The sequence below is a fragment of the Eublepharis macularius genome, chromosome 4 (assembly GCF_028583425.1).
Source record: "Eublepharis macularius isolate TG4126 chromosome 4, MPM_Emac_v1.0, whole genome shotgun sequence".
Classification (NCBI taxonomy): Eukaryota; Metazoa; Chordata; class Lepidosauria; order Squamata; family Eublepharidae; genus Eublepharis; species Eublepharis macularius.
In genome coordinates, this window is record NC_072793.1 from 172492917 (window position 1) to 172518880 (window position 25964).

The 25964-nt window shown below is 44.2% G+C and overlaps 1 protein-coding gene across 1 annotated transcript in view; it reads left to right on the forward strand.

The window, feature by feature from the left end:
• The window catches only part of LOC129328755 (uncharacterized), a 175088-nt gene that overhangs the window by 76876 nt on the left and 72248 nt on the right, over nucleotides 1-25964 (forward strand). Inside the window, 2 exon segments of the mRNA XM_054978033.1 lie at nucleotides 14494-16407; nucleotides 21294-22078. Of these exon segments, the coding sequence (XP_054834008.1) occupies nucleotides 14494-16407; nucleotides 21294-22078 (2699 nt within the window).

Below are 25964 nucleotides of genomic sequence, written 5' to 3' on the forward strand. Positions count from 1 at the left end.
GCCTGGCTAGTGGGCCCTGCGCTTGGAACTGGTAGCAGTTCTGAGAATCGTACATTTGATTTTCTGGCCTTTAACTTTCTGCCTGATGAAGTAAATATTTTCTCCAGGAATACATGACTACAGCGTATGATGTCAGCAACTTTCACACCATGCAAGCAACGCACCATATAGTCAAAGCGCTTCTACCAGATACTGCTCTCTCTGTAGTCCTAACAGTCTCATCAACCGCTACCAACAGCCCTCCTACCAAAAGGAGAAAAGGGAGCCTTAGCCAGAGAGGCCACGTTCCCAAAATTCTCCATCAAGACTTCTCTGCACAGATCTGGGAGGGCACAGGAGTGTTTGGCCCAACATCTCTCCCCTACCCAGTCCTTCTATATAGGGAGTGGTCTCAACTTCCGTATTCATGTTTCCCCTCCCTTCCTTGTAATATTTCCCTCACAACTACTACAACTCCATTCCTGTTTCGTTGGAAAATGGAAACACTCCCTGCAAATAGAAAACTAGCCCTGCAAGGAGAAAGTGCCCGCCTCTGTCTCTGCCTGCTGGACTGCTGTTCCATGGCAGGGATTTTTTTAACAGTTTCATTTTGAAATGTGCTCTCATCTCTAGCTGAAAGTGAAGTTGTCTTGACTCCACCTACAGAGGAAAGCTGTTCTTAAGAGGATTCAGCCCACTCCATCACCTGAGGCCTTTGCCACCATATTTCTCAATATGAAACAGCTCTAAGACTTTTTCTACAAGTTCCAGATAGGAGACTTGTCTCTTCTCTTCTGTCCAGCACTGCTTGATCCGGAAGAGATCCTATAAATGTGGTTGATAATATACAGCCCATTTAGTAAGAAATACCTCCTGCCCACACCCCCAGTGGGAGAGAAAAACAGCCCAGAAATCATAGGAGAGGGACTCGGATTTCCAAACATAAAAAGGGAGGGGGAAATGCAGCAGCACACGGGAGGGGGCAGGGTGTCCTCTGACACCCCTTCATGATCAACCAGCAAAGGACACAGTGGTGTGGCCAACTCTGATTTGGGAGCTTCCTGGAGATCTGAGGATAAAACATAGGAAGGACAGGATTTGGGAAGGGGAGGGACCTATGTGGTGTTTCATGCCACAGAATACGTCCTTCAAATCAACCCTTTCCCCTGTAGCCTGGAGATCAGTCACAATTCCAGATGATCTCCAGGCACCACCTGGAAGTTGGCAAGCTGGGGCCAGGCTGAAAAGACGCAGAGGGAGGCTGAAGGAGTTGGGGGGGCGCCCCCCCCACAAATCTGCTGCCCTTCCTGATGCTCCCTAGCCTTGGCCCATCACCCTCCTCTCTGCTTCAAATCTCAAAGGCACGTGTATATCACTTTCCCACGTTGTTTAAGGGAAATGCTTTGGCTTTGCACCATGCGGCCCTCTGGTTCAGGAGAGGGGCAGAGTGGGAATTGGGAGAGGGGGCTCACTCTCTGCTCCCCCCATTTCTCCCTGCTTTGGTGGTGCATTTTCTCCAGGGAAACTGATCTCTGTGGCCTGGAGATCAGTTGTAATTCCGGGAGATCTTCAGCCACCACCTGGAGGCTGGCAACCCTGGCAACCGACCTGGGAGAAGTTTCCGCCCCATCGCCTTCCCCCTCTCTCCGGGATCTCTCCAGCGGGTCTCTCCTGCAGTGGCCACCTGTTGGAGCTGCACAGAAGAGCCAAGAAACCTCCTCTTCCTCCCAAGCCCAGATTGGGGTCCGGGAGTCTCAGAGAACTGCAATTCCCAGGAGGCTATCCGACTTCCAGGCACCGGACGGGCTTTTTCCCCCAGGAGACGGAGAAGGCGAGTGGGGCGCCATGGAGCTCGGCGGGGCCTCTCCTCCTCCTCCTCTGCGCCCTTTCCCTCGGCCGGAGGGAGGCTTTGGCGTTTGCGCGTCTGCAGGGGAGGTGAGTTTCGGGCTGCATGGAGGGATCTCGGGCGGGGAGAGAAAAGACACGTGTGAATGGGAGGAAGCGAGAAGGGCTGGAGGGAGGAGCGCAGAGCAGGGCGGCTTCGCGGGCGAGAGGGCTGCGGGGGCGCCTGCCTGTGTTGCCCCCTCCCTGCAGCCCGCCTGGGGGGTCGATGTTACTCTGAGCGTCTGGACGGCCCGCTGCGCTGACCCGGAGGCTCCGTCGATCTCAGGGCCCCGAAGGTTTAGAGCCAGAGGAGCTCTTTGTGCCTGCGGGCTCCGCGGGGGAAGAGGCCTTTGGCCGCATTTGGCTCCTCCACTGCAAGTCGTTTCAACACACGCTTTCCCTTCCTCTGGAGCCTGAGTCGAATGAGCTTCACTTTCCAGAAGAACTCTGACTTGGCAATTGGTCCAAGTGCTTTGGGAAAAAGGGATATTTTCTGCCCTCCCTCTCTGTGCTGCCTGCATTTTCCAGCCTTCTCGGGGATGCCTCATTGCAGCTAGAGAAGCAAGAAGCACCTCGGGAAAAAAGGTCTCCATTCAACTCAGTCTAGCCCACAAGATGGCCCCCTTCCTTGACTCCCTCCCTCCTTCCCTGTAATACACTCTACCTCAGGGCCAAGCTACACATGACGAATGACACTTGAACAGCAAGAGGATTGAGTGGAGGGCAAGTGAACAGGGAGAAATACACTTGCTGTTCAAGTGTCATTCGTCATGTGTAGCTTGGCCCTCAGTCTCGGCACAATGTCGCCTCATAGACTCCAGTGGGTGCTTACTGACCCCCACAGCTCGGTTGTTATGATTTATTAATAGTCCGCCTTTCTCACTGGGATCCAAGGTAGAGAGCAAGTGAAATACAATACTATCAAGAGTTAGGGCTTTCACTGAGCACAATAAAATAAAATAATGAACAATAGTTAGGGCATCCAGTGAAACAGATACATTAAGGTATGGTTGCAGAAAATTTGAAAACAAGCATAAAGCCAAGCACAGAGATGCAATCTATCTGAAACAAAGCTTAACTAATTTCCATGGCATGTTTAGCAGTGTGAAAACTCCCTTGTAGGCGAGTATTTACATCAGCAGGCAGTACCCAGTAGCATAGTGCTTAGTCCCCATCCCTACCATGGGATCTCTGTGACTGATTTCCTTTGACACAGTCTTGTAATGTGGGTAGATGAGTGTAGCTCACACTCTGAAAACCTTGTTGGTCTCTAAGGTGCCATTGGACTCAGTTCCTGCTCTTCTACTGTATATCAACACAGCTTCCCACCTAGAATTTATTAAGAGTATTTAGTCATTAATTCTTTGGTTGCTGGTAATGTGTTGTGTTTCTGTATGTGAGAATTGTAAACACACCATTTGCTTTCTATTCTGCTTTTGTGTGTTGCATGTATGTAATCAGGTTTTGAATTAAAGTATTTCTTTGGATACCACATTTAATGAGTTTCTTTTAAATTTTTAAAAATATCCTTGGATGGGAGTGCTGCAAACCTGAGGTTTTTAGATTTTTAAAGTACCATGGGTGAAGATAGCTTCCTATGAGTAGATAGCTACATTTTGTAATGTTTGGCCTTGGCTTTTATTAATTGTAATTGCAAAGGCTTGTTTAATTGGAAGCTATTGTCTTTGTAGTGTGAAAGGAAATGTTGTGTAGGTATTAAATCTGTTCTTGGATGTGTAATGGTTGGTCCAGCACTTTCTCCAGTTACTATTTTGTGATTCAAACTGTTTGCAAACATATTCAGTATTTGTAGACAGGTTAAATTCCTTGATCCATGTTTGGGATGTAAGCTTTTTAGCAAAATTACAATTGCTCCTTTTTTTAGCAATATTTTATGTTGAGGTATTCAGCTCGTTTCTAAGGCGTTTAAAATTTTTGCGGGATATTTCATTATTTTGCCAGGTTCCTCAGACTTCACTTCATATATACTAATTTTAGTAATTACAGTGTTGCTATTCCTATCTCGGTTGCTGCAATACATGCTGCCTTTGTCCCAATAAGATATCTATTAATGATTTATATATGTTTTGTGGGGGAAAGCATTTCCACAAACCTCCTGCTGCATATATGTATGTTTGGGGTTTTTGCAGTTTCCAAAGAGTTGCAGATAATATTTCCTCTTATTAGCAGTTGTTCTGGAGTAGCTTGTGGTTTCTTAGTTAATTCATTTTGTAGTTGTGTTCTTAATCTGCTTCTTGATATGGCAAAACCCCTGCTTCTAGTGGGATGGCCGGTCGTATCTGCTTATTTGACAATCCACGGCTTTTGGAAATATCATTTCCATGAAATATCATTGATTTCTTGCCAAGTTGTAACTTTCTTGGTGAGGGTATTTTTCTGGTAAGGTCTTCACAGAGGTCATTTTTGAATTTTCCCCAACTCTGAGTAGTGCAGCATGGTAGTTGAAATGCACAGGTTGTAGGCAAGCACGTGGCTTAGTTGGAAAGGCATTTTGAATGTTGTTGCTTCTTCAGCAGCCTTTTCCCACTCTGTGCCTTGAACAGTAGGAGTAGTGTTAAATACAAACATTCAGTGTCACTTGGAGACCCCTCCATGCATCCTACCTATTACTATTTCTGCTTTTACTTTCTCTTTTAGCTGCTCTGGCATTGTGGTTGAGTGGTGGTGTTGTGAATCAGCACTCTGCTAGTTAACTCCCACAACTGCCACAACAGGCTTTGTTGCTAGTGGAAAATAATAACAACAACAGCTGAACTTGTATACTTATTCACAGCTCACCAGCTGATGTTGGGCAAGCCACATCTCTCAGCCCCAGCTCCCCAGCTGCATTGTGCGAATAATAATAAAAGTGACTTTGATCACCACTCTGAGTGGGACAGTAATCTGCCTAGAAGAGCAGTATATAAGTCCAGCTGTTGTTATTATTTTCCACTAGCAACAAAGCCTGTTGTGGTAAAAAATACAATGGGCTCTAGAAAGGGGGGCATGCAGGTGGCCTGCTCCGCTCCTGAGCCTAGCCAGGTGAAGGTGGGGGGCATTGCTGGCTGCTTCGCAGCTTATACTGGGCAGTTCAATGGGGGGGGCGGGAATTCCCCCTCCTCCATGCCTGATTCCTGCTGGGTGAACTGGAGGCAGGCATTGCCACCTGCTCCACTCCTGATCCCAGCTAGGTGAAGGTGGGGGACATTGCCGCCTGCTCCACACCTGATCCCAGCCGGGTGGAAGGAGAAGCGGGCATTACCACCTGCTCTCTCCTGATCCTTGCCGGGTGAAAGTGAGGGGCATTACTGGCTGCTTCGCTGCTGATCCCAGCCTGGTGAAGGGGAGCAGGTATTCCCCCTGCTCTGTGCTTGATTCCTGCCGGGTGAATGGGATGCAGGCATTGCCACCTGCTCCGCAGCTAATCCTGGCTGGGTGAAGGGGGGCGGGCATTGCGACCTGCTCCGCAGCTAATCCTGGCTGGGTGAAGGGGGGCGGGCATTGCCACCTGCTCCGCAGCTAATCCTGGCTGGGTGAAGGGGGGCGGGCATTGCCACCTGCTCTGCAGCTAATCCTGGCTGGGTGAAGGGGGCAGGCATTGCGACCTGCTCTGCAGCTAATTCTGGCTGGGTGAAGGGGGGGCGGGCATTGCCACCTGCTCCGCAGCTAATCCTGGCTGGGTGAAGGGGGGTGGGCATTGCCACCTGCTCCACTCCTGATCCCGGCACTGCTCCTGATCCTGGCCAAGTGAAGTGGGGTTAGGCACTTCCACTGCTTGCTCCGGATCCCAGCTGGGTAAAGGGAGGTGGGCATTGTCTTCTGCTCCATGCCTGGTCCCAGATATAGATTGTCCCTTGATAATGAAATTTGCAAAACGGGAAACAAGCTAGCATCCTGTCGGGTAAGATGTACCTGCAGTCTCCAGTACATGTGATTGTGAACAGAGGTCTGTTTTTCATCATTGGAATCTAAGGATTGTAAACGGAAACATTGAAGAGACACATCCTACCAGCCTTGCCAAATTATTCTACACTATTGGTTTGGATTGTTATAAGAGCTTGGACTCCAGTTTCATCAGCAACAGCTGATTGTTATTTATTGTAATATTTATTATATTTATTGGCATAACTATTGGATATTTATTGATTATTACTTGATCATGGGCTTCATGATTCTGACTTAACTTATGACCAGTCAATAATGAATTTATGATTGCTATGCTGAAACTGACACAATTAATTCTATTGTATTTATGAATGCTTGTAATTGTTACTCTTAATGGTATACTGGGGCTGTTATAGCCAAGGACATTTTATGTATGAGCACTTTGCCCTTTAAATTGAAAATTATTATATATATTATTATTTGTATTGTTTCTCATGGGGACCTTTGGTCTTATATTGGGTGGTTGCATATCTGTGGGAGCTCTCTTTGGCTGGTACTGCCTCTCCTGATCCCAGCTGGGTGAAGGGAGGTGGGCATTGCTGCCTGCTCTATACCTGATTCCTGCTGAGTGAAGTGGGGGCAGGTTCTGCTCCCCGATCATGAAGGCAGGGGGTGGGAGGGAGCGACAAGCCGCCTTGCCTGCACTTCTCACCATGGCATGCTCTTTTAGAGCACGGGTTTCCTCACCTTGGCTTCGTGTCATAGTGGCGCCCTCTGGAGGTGCGCCAGAATAAAAAGTAAGTCGTCTTGAAAATGACTTGCCTTTTGTATAATAGGATATGGCAACAGTGGTAAGAAACCAGACTCAAGGATCACATTGTACACTTGATCAAATATAAGAGGAGGAAGAGGACAACATAAACTCAGCTACTAGTCTGAGATTCTCAAACCCTTGCCTGCCTCGTATGAACCCTACCAGGTCTACATGTAGCAGAGTTAAAACAACATTTTAACCACAATAGCAGTTAATATCTTAGTGTTTGCATTCATCAAAGAAATGGGTTGGAAATATCCACATTGAGTGTGGAGCCTGCAGGTTTTTGAATCACAGTAATACAAGCATCATATGGTAACATTGGTGAGGAACCAGATTGAAAGATCGCATTGTACAATTGATATGTTTTCGAATTAAAAATCTGAAAAAGTTTATACTAGATATGGGCACGATCCAAAAATTAATCCCGATTTAGCTGATTGTGATTCTGCGGTGCCGCCAAACTCAGGTACCCGAACCTCACCGATCAAGTTCCGTTTCCGATGCAGAATCGGGAATCAGGAAGGCCAACGTGGGAGGGCGCCCCGTGGTTTCCAGCGCTAAAGAAATGGTGGGTGAGGATGGCAGCCGCTGGGCCCAGCAGGCCCAGGGAGGTGGTGGCGAGCCGCCTCCCCTGAGGGGGTGGGGGGTCTGGCCACTCACCGGCGGCACCCCCCATGTGCCCGGCCGCTGGGCCTGGCCGAAGGGGAGCGGGTCGGTATTCCCCGCCAGGAGGGGAGGTGGGTGAGGACGGCGGCCGGCGGGCCCGGGGAGGCGGCGCCTAGCTGCCTCCCCTCAGGGGGTGGGGGAGGTCTGTCCCCACGGGAGTGTGCTGGTTACTGTCACTGGGGTGGAGTTGACATTTGCCCGGTGGGCGGCCTGATTCCTCCTGCTATCGGGGGATCGCACGTGAAGTGCCAACTGCTAACTTAGCGTGCTTATGGCGGCAGCTGACCTCACCCACCTTCCTGCCTCGCCAGAAAGAGGCAGGGCGTGTTACTGTTGGGAGGATACAGGGACTGAATGTGTCGTCTGGAGCGACAGTCTATCTGGGCCCAGACACTTTCCTTCAAAATCCATTCCATGTTTTCGTTGCACCTCTTTTTTTGCTCTAATGTGTTTCAGTGGAGCCCATGCAAGTCAATGCTTCCAAAAAAATGGGTCCTAAGACCAATGGGAAAACAATTATTTATCAGTCCTATATTACATATACATAATCATTCTTTTAATATCGTATATCACAATATTGCAGCCAATTTTTATCTTCGTTATGTAAGTTTTAGCATATAACTTATATATAACATTCAAGAATCCTCCCCAGGAGGATCAAGGGGTGCAGCGGCAAATAATGACTAGTACTATACCAAAGTCCTTGAAAAATTTAAGATGACATAAATCTTCTTACTCATTTCAGGAGCTGGTTAGACAAGTTCATGGTTTGTTCCAAGATGAAAAGTGGAACCTTCAATGGTGCCCGGAACTAAGGCCGGCAATTTCCAATTAGTTCTTCGTCCTCACGGACTTCCTCCATTCCACGTTTTCGTTGCACCTCTTTTTTTGCTCTAATGTGTTTCAATGGAGCCCATGCAAGTCAATGGGCATTCCAGTTTCCCATTATTTCCAATGGGCATTCAAGCCTCTCCCATTATTTTCAATGGGCAATCCTGTCATTCGTTTTAGTACATCCCCCCCCCCTTGTCCTGGGGAAAGACGAACGGCGCGGGTGGCCTCCCAGCCTCCCCGCTGCCTTTTGCCCCCCCTTCTGCTGGCTTGTCCACACTCCCCTTGTCCTGGGGAAAGATGAACGGCGCAGGCGGCCTCCCAGCCTCCCACGCTGCCTTTTGCCTTTCCTTTGTGCCTACCCCCTTCCCCCTCCTGGGTTGCTGCCCCCTTCCCCCTGGGTTGCTGCTCCGTGGTTGGAAGGAAGCCTGCTAATCAAGGAAAGCTGGGCTTCCATTCATGTTTCGAGGGCGACAGAAGGAGGGCAAAGACAGCTCATTCCCCCCCTGACTCCGTTGCCCCGGGAATTAATTACTGGTGCCAGAGTGTCTGCAATTCTGAACAGAATCCGATATATCCGATCAAGTCCCGAACAAGCAAACTCCTGACTGCTGGATCGGTTGCCGTGGACAGAACCAATTAGCTGAGTCACGATGGAGCAAACACCAAAATCGGGGCATTTTTGAAATCGTAATTCAGATCGTGCCCATGTCTAGTTTATCCCCTTCCAAAGGCAACACATCTAGTCCCCAAGGCTGCAAGACCAGATGCAATCCAATTTTCTTGCCATTTATTTGATGTATTGCATTCTTATAGTCCATTGACTGGCGAGTGGGATTCTTCTTTCTTTCTTGAATGCGCAGGGAGAGGAATAAATGAAAAACTGGGCAATCTTTTCTTCTTTCAGAGATCGCCAGTGTCCTTTCGGGGCATAGCCGTGTTCTTCACGGAGGAGGAATGGGCTCTGCTGAATCCAGACCAAAGAAAACTCTACTGGGAAGTGATGGAGGAAAATTACAGTACTGTGGCATCCCTTAGTAAGTATCTTTCCCCTTATATTGAGAATACAGAAGAGAACTGAGTGGTGTCTTCCTTTGGTACTCTTTGACTTCAGGACACCCTTCTCACTCCATCTTCCAACCCCACGCCTTCCTCATTTGCAGTATCATTTTCCTAGAGATGTTCCCACTCAGGATATTTAAGAACAGTCAGAATATTGAATGAGCAGCTTTGTCTAGGGTTGCCATTCTCCAGGTGGGACCTGGAGATTTCCCAGAATTACAACTGAATTTTATATTACAGAGTTTTGTTCCCTTGGAGAAACGAGCCCCTTTGGAGTGCGGACTCCATGGCGTTGTGTCCTGCTGATCTCCGTCCCCCCTTCCGAACCCCACCCTCACTGTGCTGCACTCCTCCAGGAATTTCCCTACTCGTACTTGACCAGTCTAGGTCTGCCTCCCAGCAGAAATTGCAGCCATATTGGACGAAGGAACGGCATCAGAGACGATCCTTTCCAGCCACCTGCAGGCACAATTAGATGTGCCCTTTTCTTCCCTGTGGGGACCCAAAGTGGCTTACATTGTTCTTTCTTCCTTTTTATTTTAATTTATTTAATGTCATTTATAGTCTGCCTTTCTCACTGAGACTCAAGGCAGATTACATAGTGTTAGATTAGTACAGTCAGTTGCAAGGAAAGTTTACATACAGTATCATGTACATTTCCATACAGTCTGAAGGACATTTCCATAAACAGTGCCATAGGATAAATAAAAACAAGTTTACAAAGACATAATATTGGAAAGGATCCAATACAGAGTTGAAGAATTGCTGAAACAGAACATAATCAATTCTAGGACTGACATTAGACAACATGAAATACAGGTATTATATAGGAGTACATATTTAAAGCAACAAATAATATGTAAGGCAACATAGTGCTGAAGTCTATGGTCCCTAACTCATTAGTGAAGCATTTAAGGCCCTCTCCCTACAATACTGCCCTCCTATCTGAGTAAAAAGCCTTTTTGAATACTTCAGTTTTGCATCATTTGAAGAAAGCAAGGACTGTGGGGGTGCTCCTGATCTCCTCAGGCAGACTGTTTCATAGGGTAGGGGCCACCACAGAGAAAGCCCGTGTACAGGCTGCTGCTGACTTCACCTGTGCACAGCCTGGCACCTACAGGAGACTCTGTTCAGATGAGCGAAGCTGCTGTGGACGAACATAGGGAGGAAGGTGGTCCCGTAGGTATGCCAGACCAATGCCATGTTGAGCTTTGTATGTAATAACCAATAACTTTTGAATTGAGCACGGTAACTGATAAGTAGCCAATGGAGTGACTGTAGGATGGGAGTGATGTTCATGCTCCTGATCACTCCTGCTAACAGTCAAGCTGCAGCATTTTGCACCAATTGGAGCCTCCTAGTTAACTTAGACGGGAGATCAATGTATAGTGCATTACAATAGTCAAGTTTTGATGTTACCATAGCATGGATCCAGGTGGCCTGGTCAGCCGTGTTGAGGTAAGAAGCCATCTTCCAGGCTGGAGTGAGATTGCAGAAAGCATTTTTGTGGCTACCTTAACTTGTTTTTCTAGTAGTAGTGCTAGAAACAGTATAACCCCTGCATTCTTAACCAAGTCTGGAAGGGTCAAAGGAACTCCATCGAAAGCAGGGAGTACAATGTCTTTCAAGATCTCTGCCTTCCCAACAAGCATCACTTCAGTCTTGTCTGGGTTCAATTTCAATTTTTCAGCCATTTTACCATGGCTGTCAGGCAGCGATCTAAGATTTCTACTGCATCCTGAGGGGACCTGGATAGCAAGATATAGAGTTGTGTGTCATCTGCATATTGATGACATACAACTCCAAAGCTGCGAATGAGTTCTCCTGAAGGTTTTACGTAGAGGTTGAATAACATGGGAGATAAGATTGTGGAACCCCCAGAAGATAGTTCACATTCTGGAGATAGCTTACTTCCAACTGCAATCCTTTGAGTCCGTTCCATGAGAAATGATTTAAACTAGTCCAGGGCACATCCTTTGATGCCCACTTCTGTCTCTAGACTCCTCAACAGGATGGCATGGTCCACTGTGTCAAAGGCTGCAGACAGATCCAGGAGGAGCGATACAGAGGCATGGCCTTTGTCTATATTCAGACGGAGATCATCCGCTAACGCTACTAGTGCTGTCTCTGTCCCTTGCCCTGGTCTGAATCCAGACTGGAGAGGGTCTAGAGCGCTAGAGTTTTCCAAGGATATCTGGAGTAGGTCAGCTACTGCTCTCTCAATCACTTTGCCTAGAAAGGGCAAATGAGAGACTGGGCAATAATTGGCAACATCAGTTTCATCTAGGGATGGTTTTTTAATCAGCGAACAGATAACTGCCTGTTTGAGCGACTAGGGGAAGGTGCACTGGGTTAGCGATGGATTTACAATAGATCTCAGGGGTTCACTTACCTGATCTTTACTTGATTTGAACAGCCAAGATGGGCAAGGATCAAGCACACAAGTAGTGGCTTTCAGAGATGCTAGGATCCTGTGAAAGGGGCCATTCCCCATTGCTGTAGTTATGTCTAACTGAAACCAAAGGCATGAAGGCTGGCAATATTGGGTGGTTGCCTAGCAACTGAGGACATTTTTTCTTATACCCACAGGTACTACTACAAATATTACTATTTTGGGTTTTTTTATCTCCCCTCCCCCCATTTATTTCTTCTTTGTATTTCAGCTTTCTCTGCAAATTTGGGTTTCTTTCAGGTATATAGACAGATAGGTCTCGCCTATTCACAGGTCTAGTGCCTGGATTTAACTGTACCAATATTTTTTTCATTTCATGTAAACAAAAACTATCACTAAACTTTACATTTTAAAAAAATAATTTTTATTGGATTTTATAGTGGGGAAAGGGGTTACAACAAGACAAAAAGGTTTCAATAGCAGATTTGTGTACAAGACAAATATCCCTCCCTCCATAATTACAGCAAGATATTACATACCCAGTTAACGCCCCTTTTACCTTCAAGCTTCCCTTTTAATCTCTGCAATCATTATTTACATTCTATGCTTTCTTAATCCACTTTCTTAATTCATTTCTAGTAATTCTTTCTAGTAATTCCTTTATATATGTTATGCATAAATCACATTTCCAATCCCTTACATTTTAACCAAAATTGTTAATCCCTTAATTATTCCAGGAGTAGAAGATAAAAGAAAAGTAGAGAATATCAACAGAAAGATAAATAATTCTTATTATGTTTCAAAATAGGAAAGAGGGACATTTTATACCAGTTTCCCCCTATTCTCTCCTCTATTTTAACCCATCCCTCTTCGCTTATAAATTGGAATTTTCATAATTGTGAGGTTGGGAAGACCAAATGAGTGTTTCGCTTAAACACTAATTTATATTCTAGAGAGGGTAGGTCTTTCATCTATTTTATTCAAGCCATCTACATTTATATATTTGAATTTTCATGGTAGTAAAACTGGGAACAACAGATAAGTATTTGGCTTAAACACTAGGTTATATTCTAAAGAAAATAGCTAAAGTCTAGGAAGGATTAAAGAATGCCAAAGACCCAATGATCACATTATCACTAATCCATTAGCCACGAATATACAAAATCTAACATGTTACAGAACATCTAAACTTTCAATAAGTCTGCATTACATATTATTAAGCATAGAGAGGGAGCCTAAATCATAATCTGTATTTCTCCCTCTTTCTCCCTTTCAAACAAGAAATAAAAAGAGAAAACAAAAAGCTCCTCAGCCCCCCTCTCTTATCCCTTAACAGTATAACAGGTTAGAGCGACAGATAGATGTAAAAGGTTAAGCCTAAATTATTGGATCACAATCTGGATTTCATTCTCGATTTTTCTTCCTCCCTGTAAAATGGTACATCAAGTCTTTTTCCCATCTGCACCCCCAAAGACGACACTTCTTATCTTATAGCCAGTTCTGGAAGGGGTTGGTAAAAATAGTGTTAGGTCTCTGTTTATTCTTCTTCCTTAAAATATGTTGCATTCTTTTCTCCTCATTCAGAAACGGTACACTGGGCTTCTTCTTCATGGGTTCGCTTCGCTGCCCCTCCTCTTCATTGTTTACGCCTCGTCTTTTTGCAGAGACGTACTGGTGTGTTCCACCATTTTGCAGGCTGATCTTTTCCTCATTCCGGTCTAGTTTTCTTTCAGCTAGGTCTGCCCCTTAAGAGATTTCGTCTGCCTTATCATCTTTTATACAGTTTTCATCCATTTCCGCTCCAGATATCATATCTGCCTTAATTATTAATTCAGTCATCTATTTAACAATTTTTTGCAAGTTGGAAAATACTCCTTCCAGGAAAGCCATTTCAAAGTTACTTACAAGTCCAAACTCTCATCAAAGTGGTAGAAAGCTTGCTTTTAATTATATTTTCAAAGGATTTATTGCTTCCAGCTCCAGTCTGCTGCTGAGAGAGTTTTCTTTGCAATCAATCTTCCATGCCTTCCTCCCTCCTCCCAGCCTCCATCCAGGAACTAACTGCCTTGCAAACGAGCTAATTAGCCCTCATATAGTCATAAAATAGTCTTCTCACTTACTGGGAAGTCTTGCAGGGTTGCTGTGCTCTGCCTTCCAGTTGCCTTTATTTGTCTTATCAGGAATCCGCTTTAGTTTTGCCTCAATTCATTTTTGCTTGTTGGACCTTCGGCTTTTGTAGCTTCATAGCCATATTGGCTACTCCCGTGGTTCTTGCTTTTGGAACTGGCGTGGGGGCTTCCCGGGGGTTGCCAGTCCCCTTGAGCTCCTCCACCTTGTTTCAGCCTGCCCCCCTTTCCATGGGGGGGACTTGGGGGCCCGAATTCTCGAGTCCCAAGGAACCAGAAAGCTCACGGCAGAGAGCTCATAACTCAGCTGCCGTGCTTTTCACTACTCCATCCCGGAAGTCCAACTTTAAGTTATTTTAAACACAGATATCTTTTCACAGTTTGTCTCAATGTGCATCCTAAATAAATACAAAAATACATTAACCTTAGGAGCAACTTTCTGCAGCAGAACAATAAAACCTGTCTTGTTATCTCTTTCTCCCTTTCCAAAACAACCGAACACATGGTGAGATATTGCTGCAATTTTTCCAGGTTACTGGTTCTCACTGTAGAACCAGTAGAATTCACAACTGACTGTACCTGCTAATTATTATTGTGCTCTGTTTCATTCTAATTGACTGCTTTCTCTCTTTTCCAGTTGCAGATAGAAGAGAGATGGCGAAATCTAGAGATGAATTGGTACCAAAGAGACAATGTAGATGGAAAAAGAAAGCAAAGAAGAAGCAGAGGAAGAAATTGGTTGCCTGCCAGATCAGGAAGATACAGGAGGCCCCAGCCCAAGAAGAAATGCAGATGAGAAAGAGATGGCAGAAGAGACCCATGATAGAGAAAAAGTTAAGCTGCAAATTCAGCCTGAAAAAACACCACAATGTTGCAACCTGCCAGAAAAGGTATAAATGTTTTGAGCATGGAAAGAGCTACTACTGGAGTACTGAACTAACAGCACATCAGAAGGCGCTTACAGGGGAGAAGCCATACAAATGCTTGGAGTGTGGAAAGAGCTTTTCTCGCAATGGCAAGCTAAACGAACATCAAAGGATTCACACAGGGGAAAAGCCATATAAATGCTTGGAGTGTGGAAAGAGCTTTTTTCACAATGACAGCCTAACTGCACATCAAAGGATTCACACAGGGGAGAAGCCATATAAATGCTTGGAGTGTGGAAAGAGCTTTTCTCACAACAGCAGCCTAAACGAACATCAAAGGATTCACACAGGGGAGAAGCCATATAAATGCTTGGAGTGTGGAAATAGCTTTTCTCGCAACAGCAGCCTAAACGAACATCAAAGGATTCACACAGGGGAGAAGCCATATAAATGCTTGGAGTGTGGAAATAGCTTTTCTCAGAATGGCAGCCTAACTGCGCATCAAAGGATTCACACAGGGGAGAAGCCATATAAATGCTTGGAGTGTGGAAAGAGCTTTTCTTGCAATGACAACCTAACTTTGCATCAAAGGATTCACACAGGGGAGAAGCCATATAAATGCTTGGAGTGTGGAAAGAGCTTTTCTCGCAATGACAGCCTAAACAAACATCAAAGGATTCACACAGGGGAGAAGCCATATAAATGCTTGGAGTGTGGAAAGAGCTTTTCTCAGAATGGCAGCCTAAATGTACATCAAAGGATTCACACAGGGGAGAAACCATATAAATGCTTGGAGTGTGGAAAGAGCTTTTCTCAGAATTGCAACCTATCTAAACATCAAAGGATTCACACAGGGGAGAAACCATATAAATGCTTGGAGTGTGGAAAGAGCTTTTCTTTCAATGACAACCTAACTTTGCATCAAAGGATTCACACAGGGGAGAAGCCATATAAATGTTTGGAGTGTGGAAAGAGCTTTTCTCACAACAGCAGCCTAAACAAACATCAAAGGATTCACACAGGGGAGAAGCCATATAAATGCTTGGAGTGTGGAAAGAGCTTTTCTGAGAATGGCAGCCTAAATGTACATCAAAGGATTCACACAAGGGAGAAGCCATATAAATGCTTGGAGTGTGGAAAGAGCTTTTCTCACAATGGCAATCTAAACGAACATCAAAGGATTCACACAGGGGAGAAGCCATATAAATGCTTCGAGTGTGGAAAGAGCTTTTCTCGCAATGACAGCCTAACTGTGCATCAAAGGATTCACACAGGGGAGAAGCCATATAAATGCTTGGAGTGTGGAAAGAGCTTTTCTCAGAATTGCAACCTATCTAAACATCAAAGGATTCACACAGGGGAGAAACCATATAAATGCTTGGAGTGTGGAAAGAGCTTTTCTTGCAATGACAACCTAACTTTGCATCAAAGGATTCACACAGGGGAAAAGCCATATAAATGCTTGGAGTGTGGAAAGAGCTTTTCTTGCAATGACAACCTAACTTTGCATCAAAGGATTCACACAGGGGAGAAGCCATATAAATGCTTGGAGTGTGGAAAGAGCTTTTCTCGCAACGACAGCCTAAACAAACATCAAAGGATTCACACAGGGGAGAAGCCATATAAATGCTTGGAGTGTGGAAAGAGCTTTTCTCAGAATGGCAGCCTAAATGTACATCAAAGGATTCACACAGGGGAGAAACCATATAAATGCTTGGAGTGTGGAAAGAGCTTTTCTTGCAATGACAACCTAACTTTGCATCAAAGGATTCACACAGGGGAGAAGCCATATAAATGCTTGGAGTGTGGAAAGAGCTTTTCTCACAACAGCAGCCTAAACAAACATCAAAGGATTCACACAGGGGAGAAGCCATATAAATGCTTGGACTGTGGAAAGCAGCAACAAAACACAATTTCCCGTGCAATAACAATGTCTCCCTATTTTATTTACAGTAATTGCATAATTTAACAGAACTATACCACATGTAACCAGTTCTAGGAAAAATTATTTTGCAGGCGTCATATATGCTCCAAAGTCCATACATAAAGTGTCCAGTGCTTCAAGTGCTCTATTAATATTGCAACAGGTATTAAAGTGCAAATGCTTCCTAGCACCATGTACACATTAATTATTTCATACAAGCTCGCCTTATTTTCCAACTGGAGTTGGGTATAGTCCAAGATTTGGTTCCAATAAACTGTGTAGTTCACAGATCACAAGTAGACCTTTGCATGTATTCTTTAGGTGTACATTGATAATTCTGTGACATCATTATTCTAACGGAAGGTCCAGATCACCATTGTATCCGTTTCCAAACTCTTTCTCAAAGAACACAGTTGCTGGAAAAACATGCAATAACACATATTAAACACCATCGTACAATAATTTACATTTACAATACAGCAATAATTATTGCATATACAATCAATATCACATGTACTCACTCAAAGTTTCATGCAGCTACCACTCCATATTAGTCATCAGTTTTCCAATTTTCACCATTTGCAATCCATTATCTTATAATCATCTTATCTACAACAGCCCTTCCACGCCCAATTAGTATACTATCCTTTCTTAAAGTGATCCACAATCTGAGGGTCACTAGCCCAAAAAACAGGTAAAGTCATTAGCTATATTCAAACCATTAGGTATGAGACTATTCAGTTTATAAATCCAAAGGGTCTCTTTTTGACGAAGCTCTCTTGTTGCTGCCTCATGACCCCTTTTATGGGTCTTAAACAGCACAGTGAAGCTCATATCCATCTCACTGTGCTTCTTTTCCTGATAATGTGGAACCAATAATGTGGAACCAATGGGGCTTCTAATACGTTGTTCTTTATTCTAGATTGATGCTCACTAAGTCTGATTCTGACAGAACGTATGGTGCTACCCACGTACATTAATCCACATGGACATTTTATTAGGTACACAACTCCCTCAGTATTACAATTAACAAACTCACGTATAGTATGTATCCCCATCTGTCTCATATCATCTAAGCTCATAATCAAGGAACACTGTTTACACCTCCCACATTTGTATAAGCCTTTTGGCAGCCCAGTATCCACCTTGTTAACGTTATGACTTAAATCGGAATGAATAATAAGGTCTTTGATGTTCCGTGTTCTTCTAAATGCTACTAATGGAGGAGTTTCACAGCCAGGAATCTCATTGACAAGTGGCCAGTACTTCAAAATTGCCCGTCTAATGGCATTAGCCCTGCTGCTGTAGTCAAAGACTCCAACTAGACGTTCCACTTTTGCACGTTCCTTTAATTTTAATAAATCTTTCCTATTTACCTCCTTAGCACGTTGTCTGGCTATAAGCAATACCCTCTCTGGATAGCCCCGTTGTTTGAGATTCTCCTGTAATCTATTACTCTCAATGTTATAATCAAAATCCCTAGTGGAATTTCTTTTTATCCTTAAGAATTGTCCAAAGGGTAAATTAGCCTTCAAATGGCCAGGGTGAAAAGATTTATAGTGCAATAATGAATTTTTATCAGTTTTTTTCTTGAATGGTCGTACTGCTAGAGTATCATTCTCCCCCTTATACACGGTCACATCCAAGTAGTCCACAGACTCCTTGCTTGCATGCCAAGAGAGCTTGATATTCGGATGTACCCCATTCATCCACTCTCCCAACTTCTGGGTATCAACATTCCCATTTGTCACCAAAAAGAGGTCATCAATAAAACGGACAAATATAATGATGTCCTTCCAAAAGGGGTTGCAAGCAGGGTTGCAAAAGAAATTACGTTCCAGTTTACCCATAAAGAGGTTCGCCACGCAAGGTGCCGCAGAGCAACCCATCGCGACGCCTCGAATCTGAACAAAAAAATTATCTTCCACTCTGAAATAATTGTTCTCCAATATTATTTCCAGGAGAGATATAAGGAAAAACGTAGGTGGTCTTTGATTCTCCCTCAGATCCAGAGTCTCCATTACTACTAGGCGTGCCTCCTCATGTGGGATATTAGTGTATAATGAGGCAACATCAAGAGTGATCAATATTGCCCCAGGTGGTAACTTAAATCCCTCAAACTTCCTTACAAAATCGCCCGTATCCAACAAGAAAGTTGGTAAATTTCTCACGAAGCCCTGCAAAAAATGATCCAAATATCTTGACAGGGGTTCCAATACTGAATTACTTCCAGATATTATTGGACGCCCCGGTGGTGGAAATCCTTCCTTGTGGATGTTTGGTAGGATATATAGCACCGGTGTTCTGGGGGAAGGATTAATTAACCCCCTATACTCTGGTTCTGTAATATATCCTAATGCCAGTGCCTCATCCAATGTTACCTTAATCAAAAAACTGATCTTCTTTACTGGATCAGTGGGAATAGCCCTATAGTCTAATTCATTGCTGAGTTGTCTATTTATCTCTGTCATGTAATCCTTTTTGTCCATAACAACTATGGCACCCCCCTTGTCCGCCTCTTTTATTATGATAGAGTTATCCGATGTTAAATTTCTCAGGGCCATCCTCTCCCCTCTTGGTAAGTTATTATATTCAGTGTTCACTCTAGCTTCTATGTTGCTAATTTCCCTCAATAACATTCTCTCAAAAGTCTGGATATGGGCATTATTAACAGTGGGGTTAAATGTGGAACGTGTATGTATACCTGTCTCTGTTTGTGTTGTCATTGTCCCATCAAAGAAGGCTTTTAACTTAATTTGTCGTATCAATTTAAAGACATCTATCCTGGTCTGAAAATCATTGTAATGTGGGGTTGGTACAAACCCAAGCCCTTTATTAAGAGCTCTTAATTCCATATCTGAAAGGGTCCTACTGGAGAGATTGACCACTAGGTCTGACTGTCCACACTCCACATTCCCTAATGTCAAGTCCGTCTCCCCCTGTTGGGCCGGCCCCCTCGTAAAAAACGGCCCCTATTTTCATAATTCCGTGTATTCCTATTTGGTCGTGTGGTCATAGATCTAGTGGACATCCCTTCCTCTAATGATGTATCAGTATCCTCCCCTTCGGTAGTCTCCAAATCAGAAGAAAAGGTTAAGGGGTGAGACCAGGACACCTTCTTTTTCTTGGTAGTATCCTCATTCCACCAACTATAAACACGTCCCATAGCATAGTCCCTGTTGTCCCTCTGATATTTTTTCACTTTGACTTCCTTCATCTTGTTTTCAAAGTCATTAACCTGTTTTTCAATATCTCTGAACTTATTTTTAAGTTGTTCCTCATCAAAGCTATTCTTGAGCTTAGTCTCTAGGGCTTCAATGTCCTTACCTATGCTTTTAACCTCAACCTGTGCTGTCTCCACCAATAGTAGCATCAAATCCATAGAACACTTGTTCAATACTGCAGCCCATCTATTTTTAAATTCCTCCTGGTCTCGAAAGAGGCCAGGTGGTTTATGTATACGGAGACCCCTCGGAATTTTATTAATTTTACAATATTCAATCAGTGACCCCGCATGCAATTGGTACCGTTTCTGTTTTTTCTTTAAAAACTGCAAATTGTTCCAATCAGTATCCATAGTATTAGTACTATCTTCAAAAGAAAAGGGCGTGGAGGACATTTCTGAGATGATGCGTGTCTTATCCTCCTCAGTATACATAAGCAATCCCTCATAGTTGGACATGGCTCCAAAATTAAGTAATTAGCACAAAATATGGAGCAACACGGTAAGTATGGCAGCAACAAAACACAATTTCCCGTGCAATAACAATGTCTCCCTATTTTATTTACAGTAATTGCATAATTTAACAGAACTATACCACATGTAACCAGTTCTAGGAAAAATTATTTTGCAGGCGTCATATATGCTCCAAAGTCCATACATAAAGTGTCCAGTGCTTCAAGTGCTCTATTAATATTGCAACAGGTATTAAAGTGCAAATGCTTCCTAGCACCATGTACACATTAATTATTTCATACAAGCTCGCCTTATATTCCAACTGGAGTTGGGTATAGTCCAAGATTTGGTTCCAATAAACTGTGTAGTTCACAGATCACAAGTAGACCTTTGCATGTATTCTTTAGGTGTACATTGATAATTCTGTGACATCATTATTCTAACGGAAGGTCCAGATCACCATTGTATCCGTTTCCAAACTCTTTCTCAAAGAACACAGTTGCTGGAAAAACATGCAATAACACATATTAAACACCATCTTACAATAATTTACATTTACAATACAGCAATAATTATTGCATATACAATCAATATCACATGTACTCACTCAAAGTTTCATGCAGCTACCACTCCATATTAGTCATCAGTTTTCCAATTTTCACCATTTGCAATCCATTATCTTATAATCATCTTATCTACAACAGCCCTTCCACGCCCAATTAGTATACTATCCTTTCTTAAAGTGATCCACAATCTGAGGGTCACTAGCCCAAAAAACAGGTAAAGTCATTAGCTATATTCAAACCATTAGGTATGAGACTATTCAGTTTATAAATCCAAAGGGTCTCTTTTTGACGAAGCTCTCTTGTTGCTGCCTCATGACCCCTTTTATGGGTCTTAAACAGCACAGTGAAGCTCATATCCATCTCACTGTGCTTCTTTTCCTGATAATGTGGAACCAATAATGTGGAACCAATGGGGCTTCTAATACGTTGTTCTTTATTCTAGATTGATGCTCACTAAGTCTGATTCTGACAGAACGTATGGTGCTACCCACGTACATTAATCCACATGGACATTTTATTAGGTACACAACTCCCTCAGTATTACAATTAACAAACTCACGTATAGTATGTATCCCCACACAGGGGAGAAGCCATATAAATACTTGGAGTGTGGAAATAGCTTTTCTCAGAATGGCAGCCTAACTGCGCATCAAAGGATTCACACAGGGGAAAAGCCATATAAATGCTTGGAGTGTGGAAAGAGCTTTTCTCGCAACGACAGCCTAAACAAACATCAAAGGATTCACACAGGGGAGAAGCCATATAAATGCTTGGAGTGTGGAAAGAGCTTTTCTCACAATGGCAATCTAAACGAACATCAAAGGATTCACACAGGGGAAAAGCCATATAAATGCTTCGAGTGTGGAAAGAGCTTTTCTCGCAATGACAGCCTAACTTTGCATCAAAGGATTCACACAGGGGAGAAGCCATATAAATGCTTGGAGTGTGGAAAGAGCTTTTCTCAGTATTACAACCTATCTAAACATCAAAGGATTCACACAGGGGAGAAACCATATAAATGCTTGGAGTGTGGAAAGAGCTTTTCTTGCAATGAGAACCTAACTTTGCATCAAAGGATTCACACAGGGGAGAAGCCATATAAATGTTTGGAGTGTGGAAAGAGCTTTTCTCACAACAGCAGCCTAAACAAACATCAAAGGATTCACACAGGGGAGAAGCCATATAAATGCTTGGAGTGTGGAAAGAGCTTTTCTCAGAATGGCAGCCTAAATGTACATCAAAGGATTCACACAAGGGAGAAGCCATATAAATGCTTGGAGTGTGGAAAGAGCTTTTCTCACAATGGCAATCTAAACGAACATCAAAGGATTCACACAGGGGAGAAGCCATATAAATGCTTTGAGTGTGGAAAGAGCTTTTCTCAGAATTGCAACCTATCTAAACATCAAAGGATTCACACAGGGGAGAAGCCCTACAAATGCCTGGAGAGTTGAAAGAGCTATGTTCATAGTTTCTGTCTTATCTCACACCACAAGAAAGCTAAATAATCATAGTTAGCTTTCTTAACATCAGTCTTGCAGCATTCTGCTCATTTAGCCAAAAGGAGTACTGAATACCACTTGGAGTTATTTTGTTTTTCCATTGTTTTGTAACATTTGCCTGTTTTATTTTTAGTTGGTTGGATAGTTTTAATTCCCTTACGTAAAAATTGAGCCGCTGCTTCATTTCTGGACAACGCTGATTGCATATCTATTGCCTCAATTTAGCTTATCTTTTGGGATCTCTGAGCAGGAATAAATCAAACACATTTATCTTTGTCAGTGTGATCCCTGCTTTTGATGCCATTGATGATGCAAGACTTCTGTTTCCCTGGCTGAGCTACATGGAACTGGAGTTGGACCATGATCAGGGATGATAATCCTAGGTCAGATTCAGAAGTGCCTGGATATCTGCTATTCCTTACATGCCATGCCATGGCTTAGAAGGCTCAGCTTTAAGCACAAGTATGAGAATTTCTTTCCCCCCATGTTCAGGATAGAGCCACCATCTCAAAATGAATTCCACATCCCTGATGGATTCCAGCCAGCTTCACTCATCTCGTAGCAGCTGGGAAAAGCAAGATTCAAGCCCAGTAGCACCTGAAAGAACATCAAAGAGTTTCCAAGCTACCAGATTTCAAGTGTCAAGCTCCCATCCTCCGCATACAAATTCCATATTATCCTTCAGATATGTGTATCTAACAAAGGGAGCATGACTCTCTAACGGTTATATCCTGTAAACTCTTTGTTGGTTTTTAATGTGCTACTGGGCTGAAACTTTGCTAATCTACTGCAGAGCACCACTGGCACCCACCTGAATCCAGGTGGGAAAAGGCTCCAGAAGATCTAGAGGTGTCATCCAAGACTACTAGAACTCCCTGGAAGACTACTGAAGACAAAGTAGTGTCCTTGTATTGGATTAGTGAATTGCTGGCTTGGTGTTTTTATAATCTTTGACCTGTAGTCTCCAGTCTTGGAGAGAGGTCATTTCAAGTATAAATCCCCTGTATATATGTACACTCAAGTATTTTGTAGATCAATTTTCTATTATTTCCAACTCTATGCCTATCCCTCTATCACTAATCAAGTTTATAATATTCTGCATTGTGCCTCTACATCCCTACTCTTGCTGGCCCCTCTTTATGACACCCCCTCACCTTCTGAATGGGAGGGAAGGTGTGCGGGATCTTCTTTCTCATTTCTGTCTTTCAAAGGTAGCTTCAGCTCACAAAAGCTTATACTCTGGAAAAATGTGTTGTTTATTAAAGTGCTACTGGCCTTACATTTTGTTTTACTGCTTCAGACCAACCCAGCTACCCATCTGAAACTCTGTTCCTAACCTGTGTACTTTTCATTGCTATGTGAGAATGTATTGAGAAGTCAATGTTGTCCCTAACTAGGTAGTTCATTCACTTTCTTGCTCTAGTTTATTACTTTCTTAAATAGGATGGTTTTTAGTTAGCTTTTAGAATTTTATGACAGGCATTGATAAGGTCGCTATGAACCCTTCTCCTAGGACTTATTATATTACTAGTAACTAGGGGTGTGCAAGCCAAAAAATTTCGGCTAAAGCCGAAAGCCGAAAGAAGAATCTCTTTCGAATAAGCCGAAAGCCGAAACGGCCAGCTGTTTCGGCTTTCGGCTTTTTCAATGGGAAAATGCCTCCGTCTTCCCGGACGTCTGGGGGAGGCATTTTCCTACCGAATCAGCCCAAAATTGGTGGGGACCTTCCTCTAACCCCTCTCTAAAAACCCCCCAAGTTTCAGACCGATTGGACTTTGGGGGGCCATGTTATGGCCCCCCAAAGCTGGTCCCCCTATCCTCCCATAAGAAAGCGAAGGAGCAGCATATTGTTAGCATGCTGCTGCTCATCTTCTTCATTATTTCCTATGGGGAAAAATGAAGAAGCAGGCAAAATGCCCCCCAACCCTCTGGGGCCCTTCTCCCACCCTTCCTCCCACCCCCCACCAAGGCTCAGACTGCTCCCACTTGGGGGGGCCATTTCATGGCCTCCCCAAGTAGGTGCTCTTTTCTCTACCACTGACAGCTGGGGGAGGCTTGTCTTGCCAGGGGTGGCATTTTGCATGCAAAATGCCCCCCAGCCCTCAGGGGCCCTTCTCCCACCCCTCCTCCCACCCCCCACCAAGGATCAGCCTGCTCCCACTTGGGGGGCCCATTTCATGGCCTCCCCAAGTAGGTCCTCTCAGCCCCTAAAGTCCACCCCTTACAGCCCCACACAAACCCAATTCCCCCCCCAGCTGCCACACACAGACCCAAATCCCCACATTAGCCCCTCACAGACCCAAATCCACCCCCACCTGCCCCACACCCATAACCCCAGGAACAGGCTGGCAAAGGCCAGCTCTCTCCCTTTGTTCCCTATGCTGGGAACTTCTAAACTCTCTTTCCCTGGGCAATTCTGCACAGCCCAGGGGTGCCACAATGGTGGGCACACTTCTGAGTGCCAGCTGGTCCCTGTGAAAGAGCACCTGAACCACAGACACCCTCCCTCAAATTCCCCCACCACCTACAGAGATGGCTGGCCGGCCAGCCCCATTGTTCCCTATGATGGGAACCAACTGCACAACAAAGAATAAAACATGAACAACACAAAATAAAGTTTTTTAAAAATCATTTTCTCCCTTTTAAAGTACAAGTAGGCAAAGCATTATGACACATTACACCAGCAGTCCCCCACACAGAAAAATAACACAACTCATTTAACATCAGAGAATCACAAAGCACAATTCCCGTCAAAAACACTTTATTTCTTGAACAGCTTTAGGATACACAGCAGGGGAGCACACCAAAGGGCATGGCAGCAGTATCTTACACAAAAATAACACAACTCACTTAACATCAGAGAATCACAAAGCACAATTCCTGTCAAAAACACTTTATTTCTTGAACAGCTTTAGGTTACACAGTAGGAAGGCACAACAGGGCATGAAAGCAGTGTACTACATAAAAATAACACAACTCACTTCACATCAGAGAATCACACAAACACAACTGCTGTCAAAAACGGTGAAGTGGGTTGTATTATTTTGTGTAGTACACTTCTATCATGCCCTTTGGTGCACCCCCCTGCTGTGTATCCTAAAGCTGTTCAAGAAATAAAGTGTTTTTGACAGGAATTCTGCTTTTGTGATTCTCTGATGTTGAGTTGTATTAATTTTTCTGTGTGGGGGACTGCTGGTGTAATGTGTCATAATGCTTTGCCTACTTGTACTTTGAAAGGGAGAAAATAATTTTTAAAAAACTTTATTTTGTGTTGTTCATGTTTTATTCTTTGTTGTGCAGTTGGTTCCCATCATAGGGAACAATGGGGCTGGCCGGCCAGCCATCTCTGTAGGTGGTGGGGGAATTTGAGGGAGGGTGTCTGTGGTTCAGGTGCTCTTTCACAGGGACCAGCTGGCACTCAGAAGTGTGCCCACCATTGTGGCACCCCTGGGCTGTGCAGAATTGCCCAGGGAAAGAGAGTTTAGAAGTTCCCAGCATAGGGAACAAAGGGAGAGAGCTGGCCTTTGCCAGCCTGTTCCTGGGGTTATGGGTGTGGGGCAGGTGGGGGTGGATTTGGGTCTGTGAGGGGCTAATGTGGGGATTTGGGTCTGTGTGTGGCAGCTGGGGGGGAATTGGGTTTGTGTGGGGCTGTAAGGGGTGGACTTTAGGGGCTGAGAGGACCTACTTGGGGAGGCCATGAAATGGCCCCCCCAAGTGGGAGCAGGCTGATCCTTGGTGGGGGGTGGGAGGAGGGGTGGGAGAAGGGCCCCTGAGGGCTGGGGGGCATT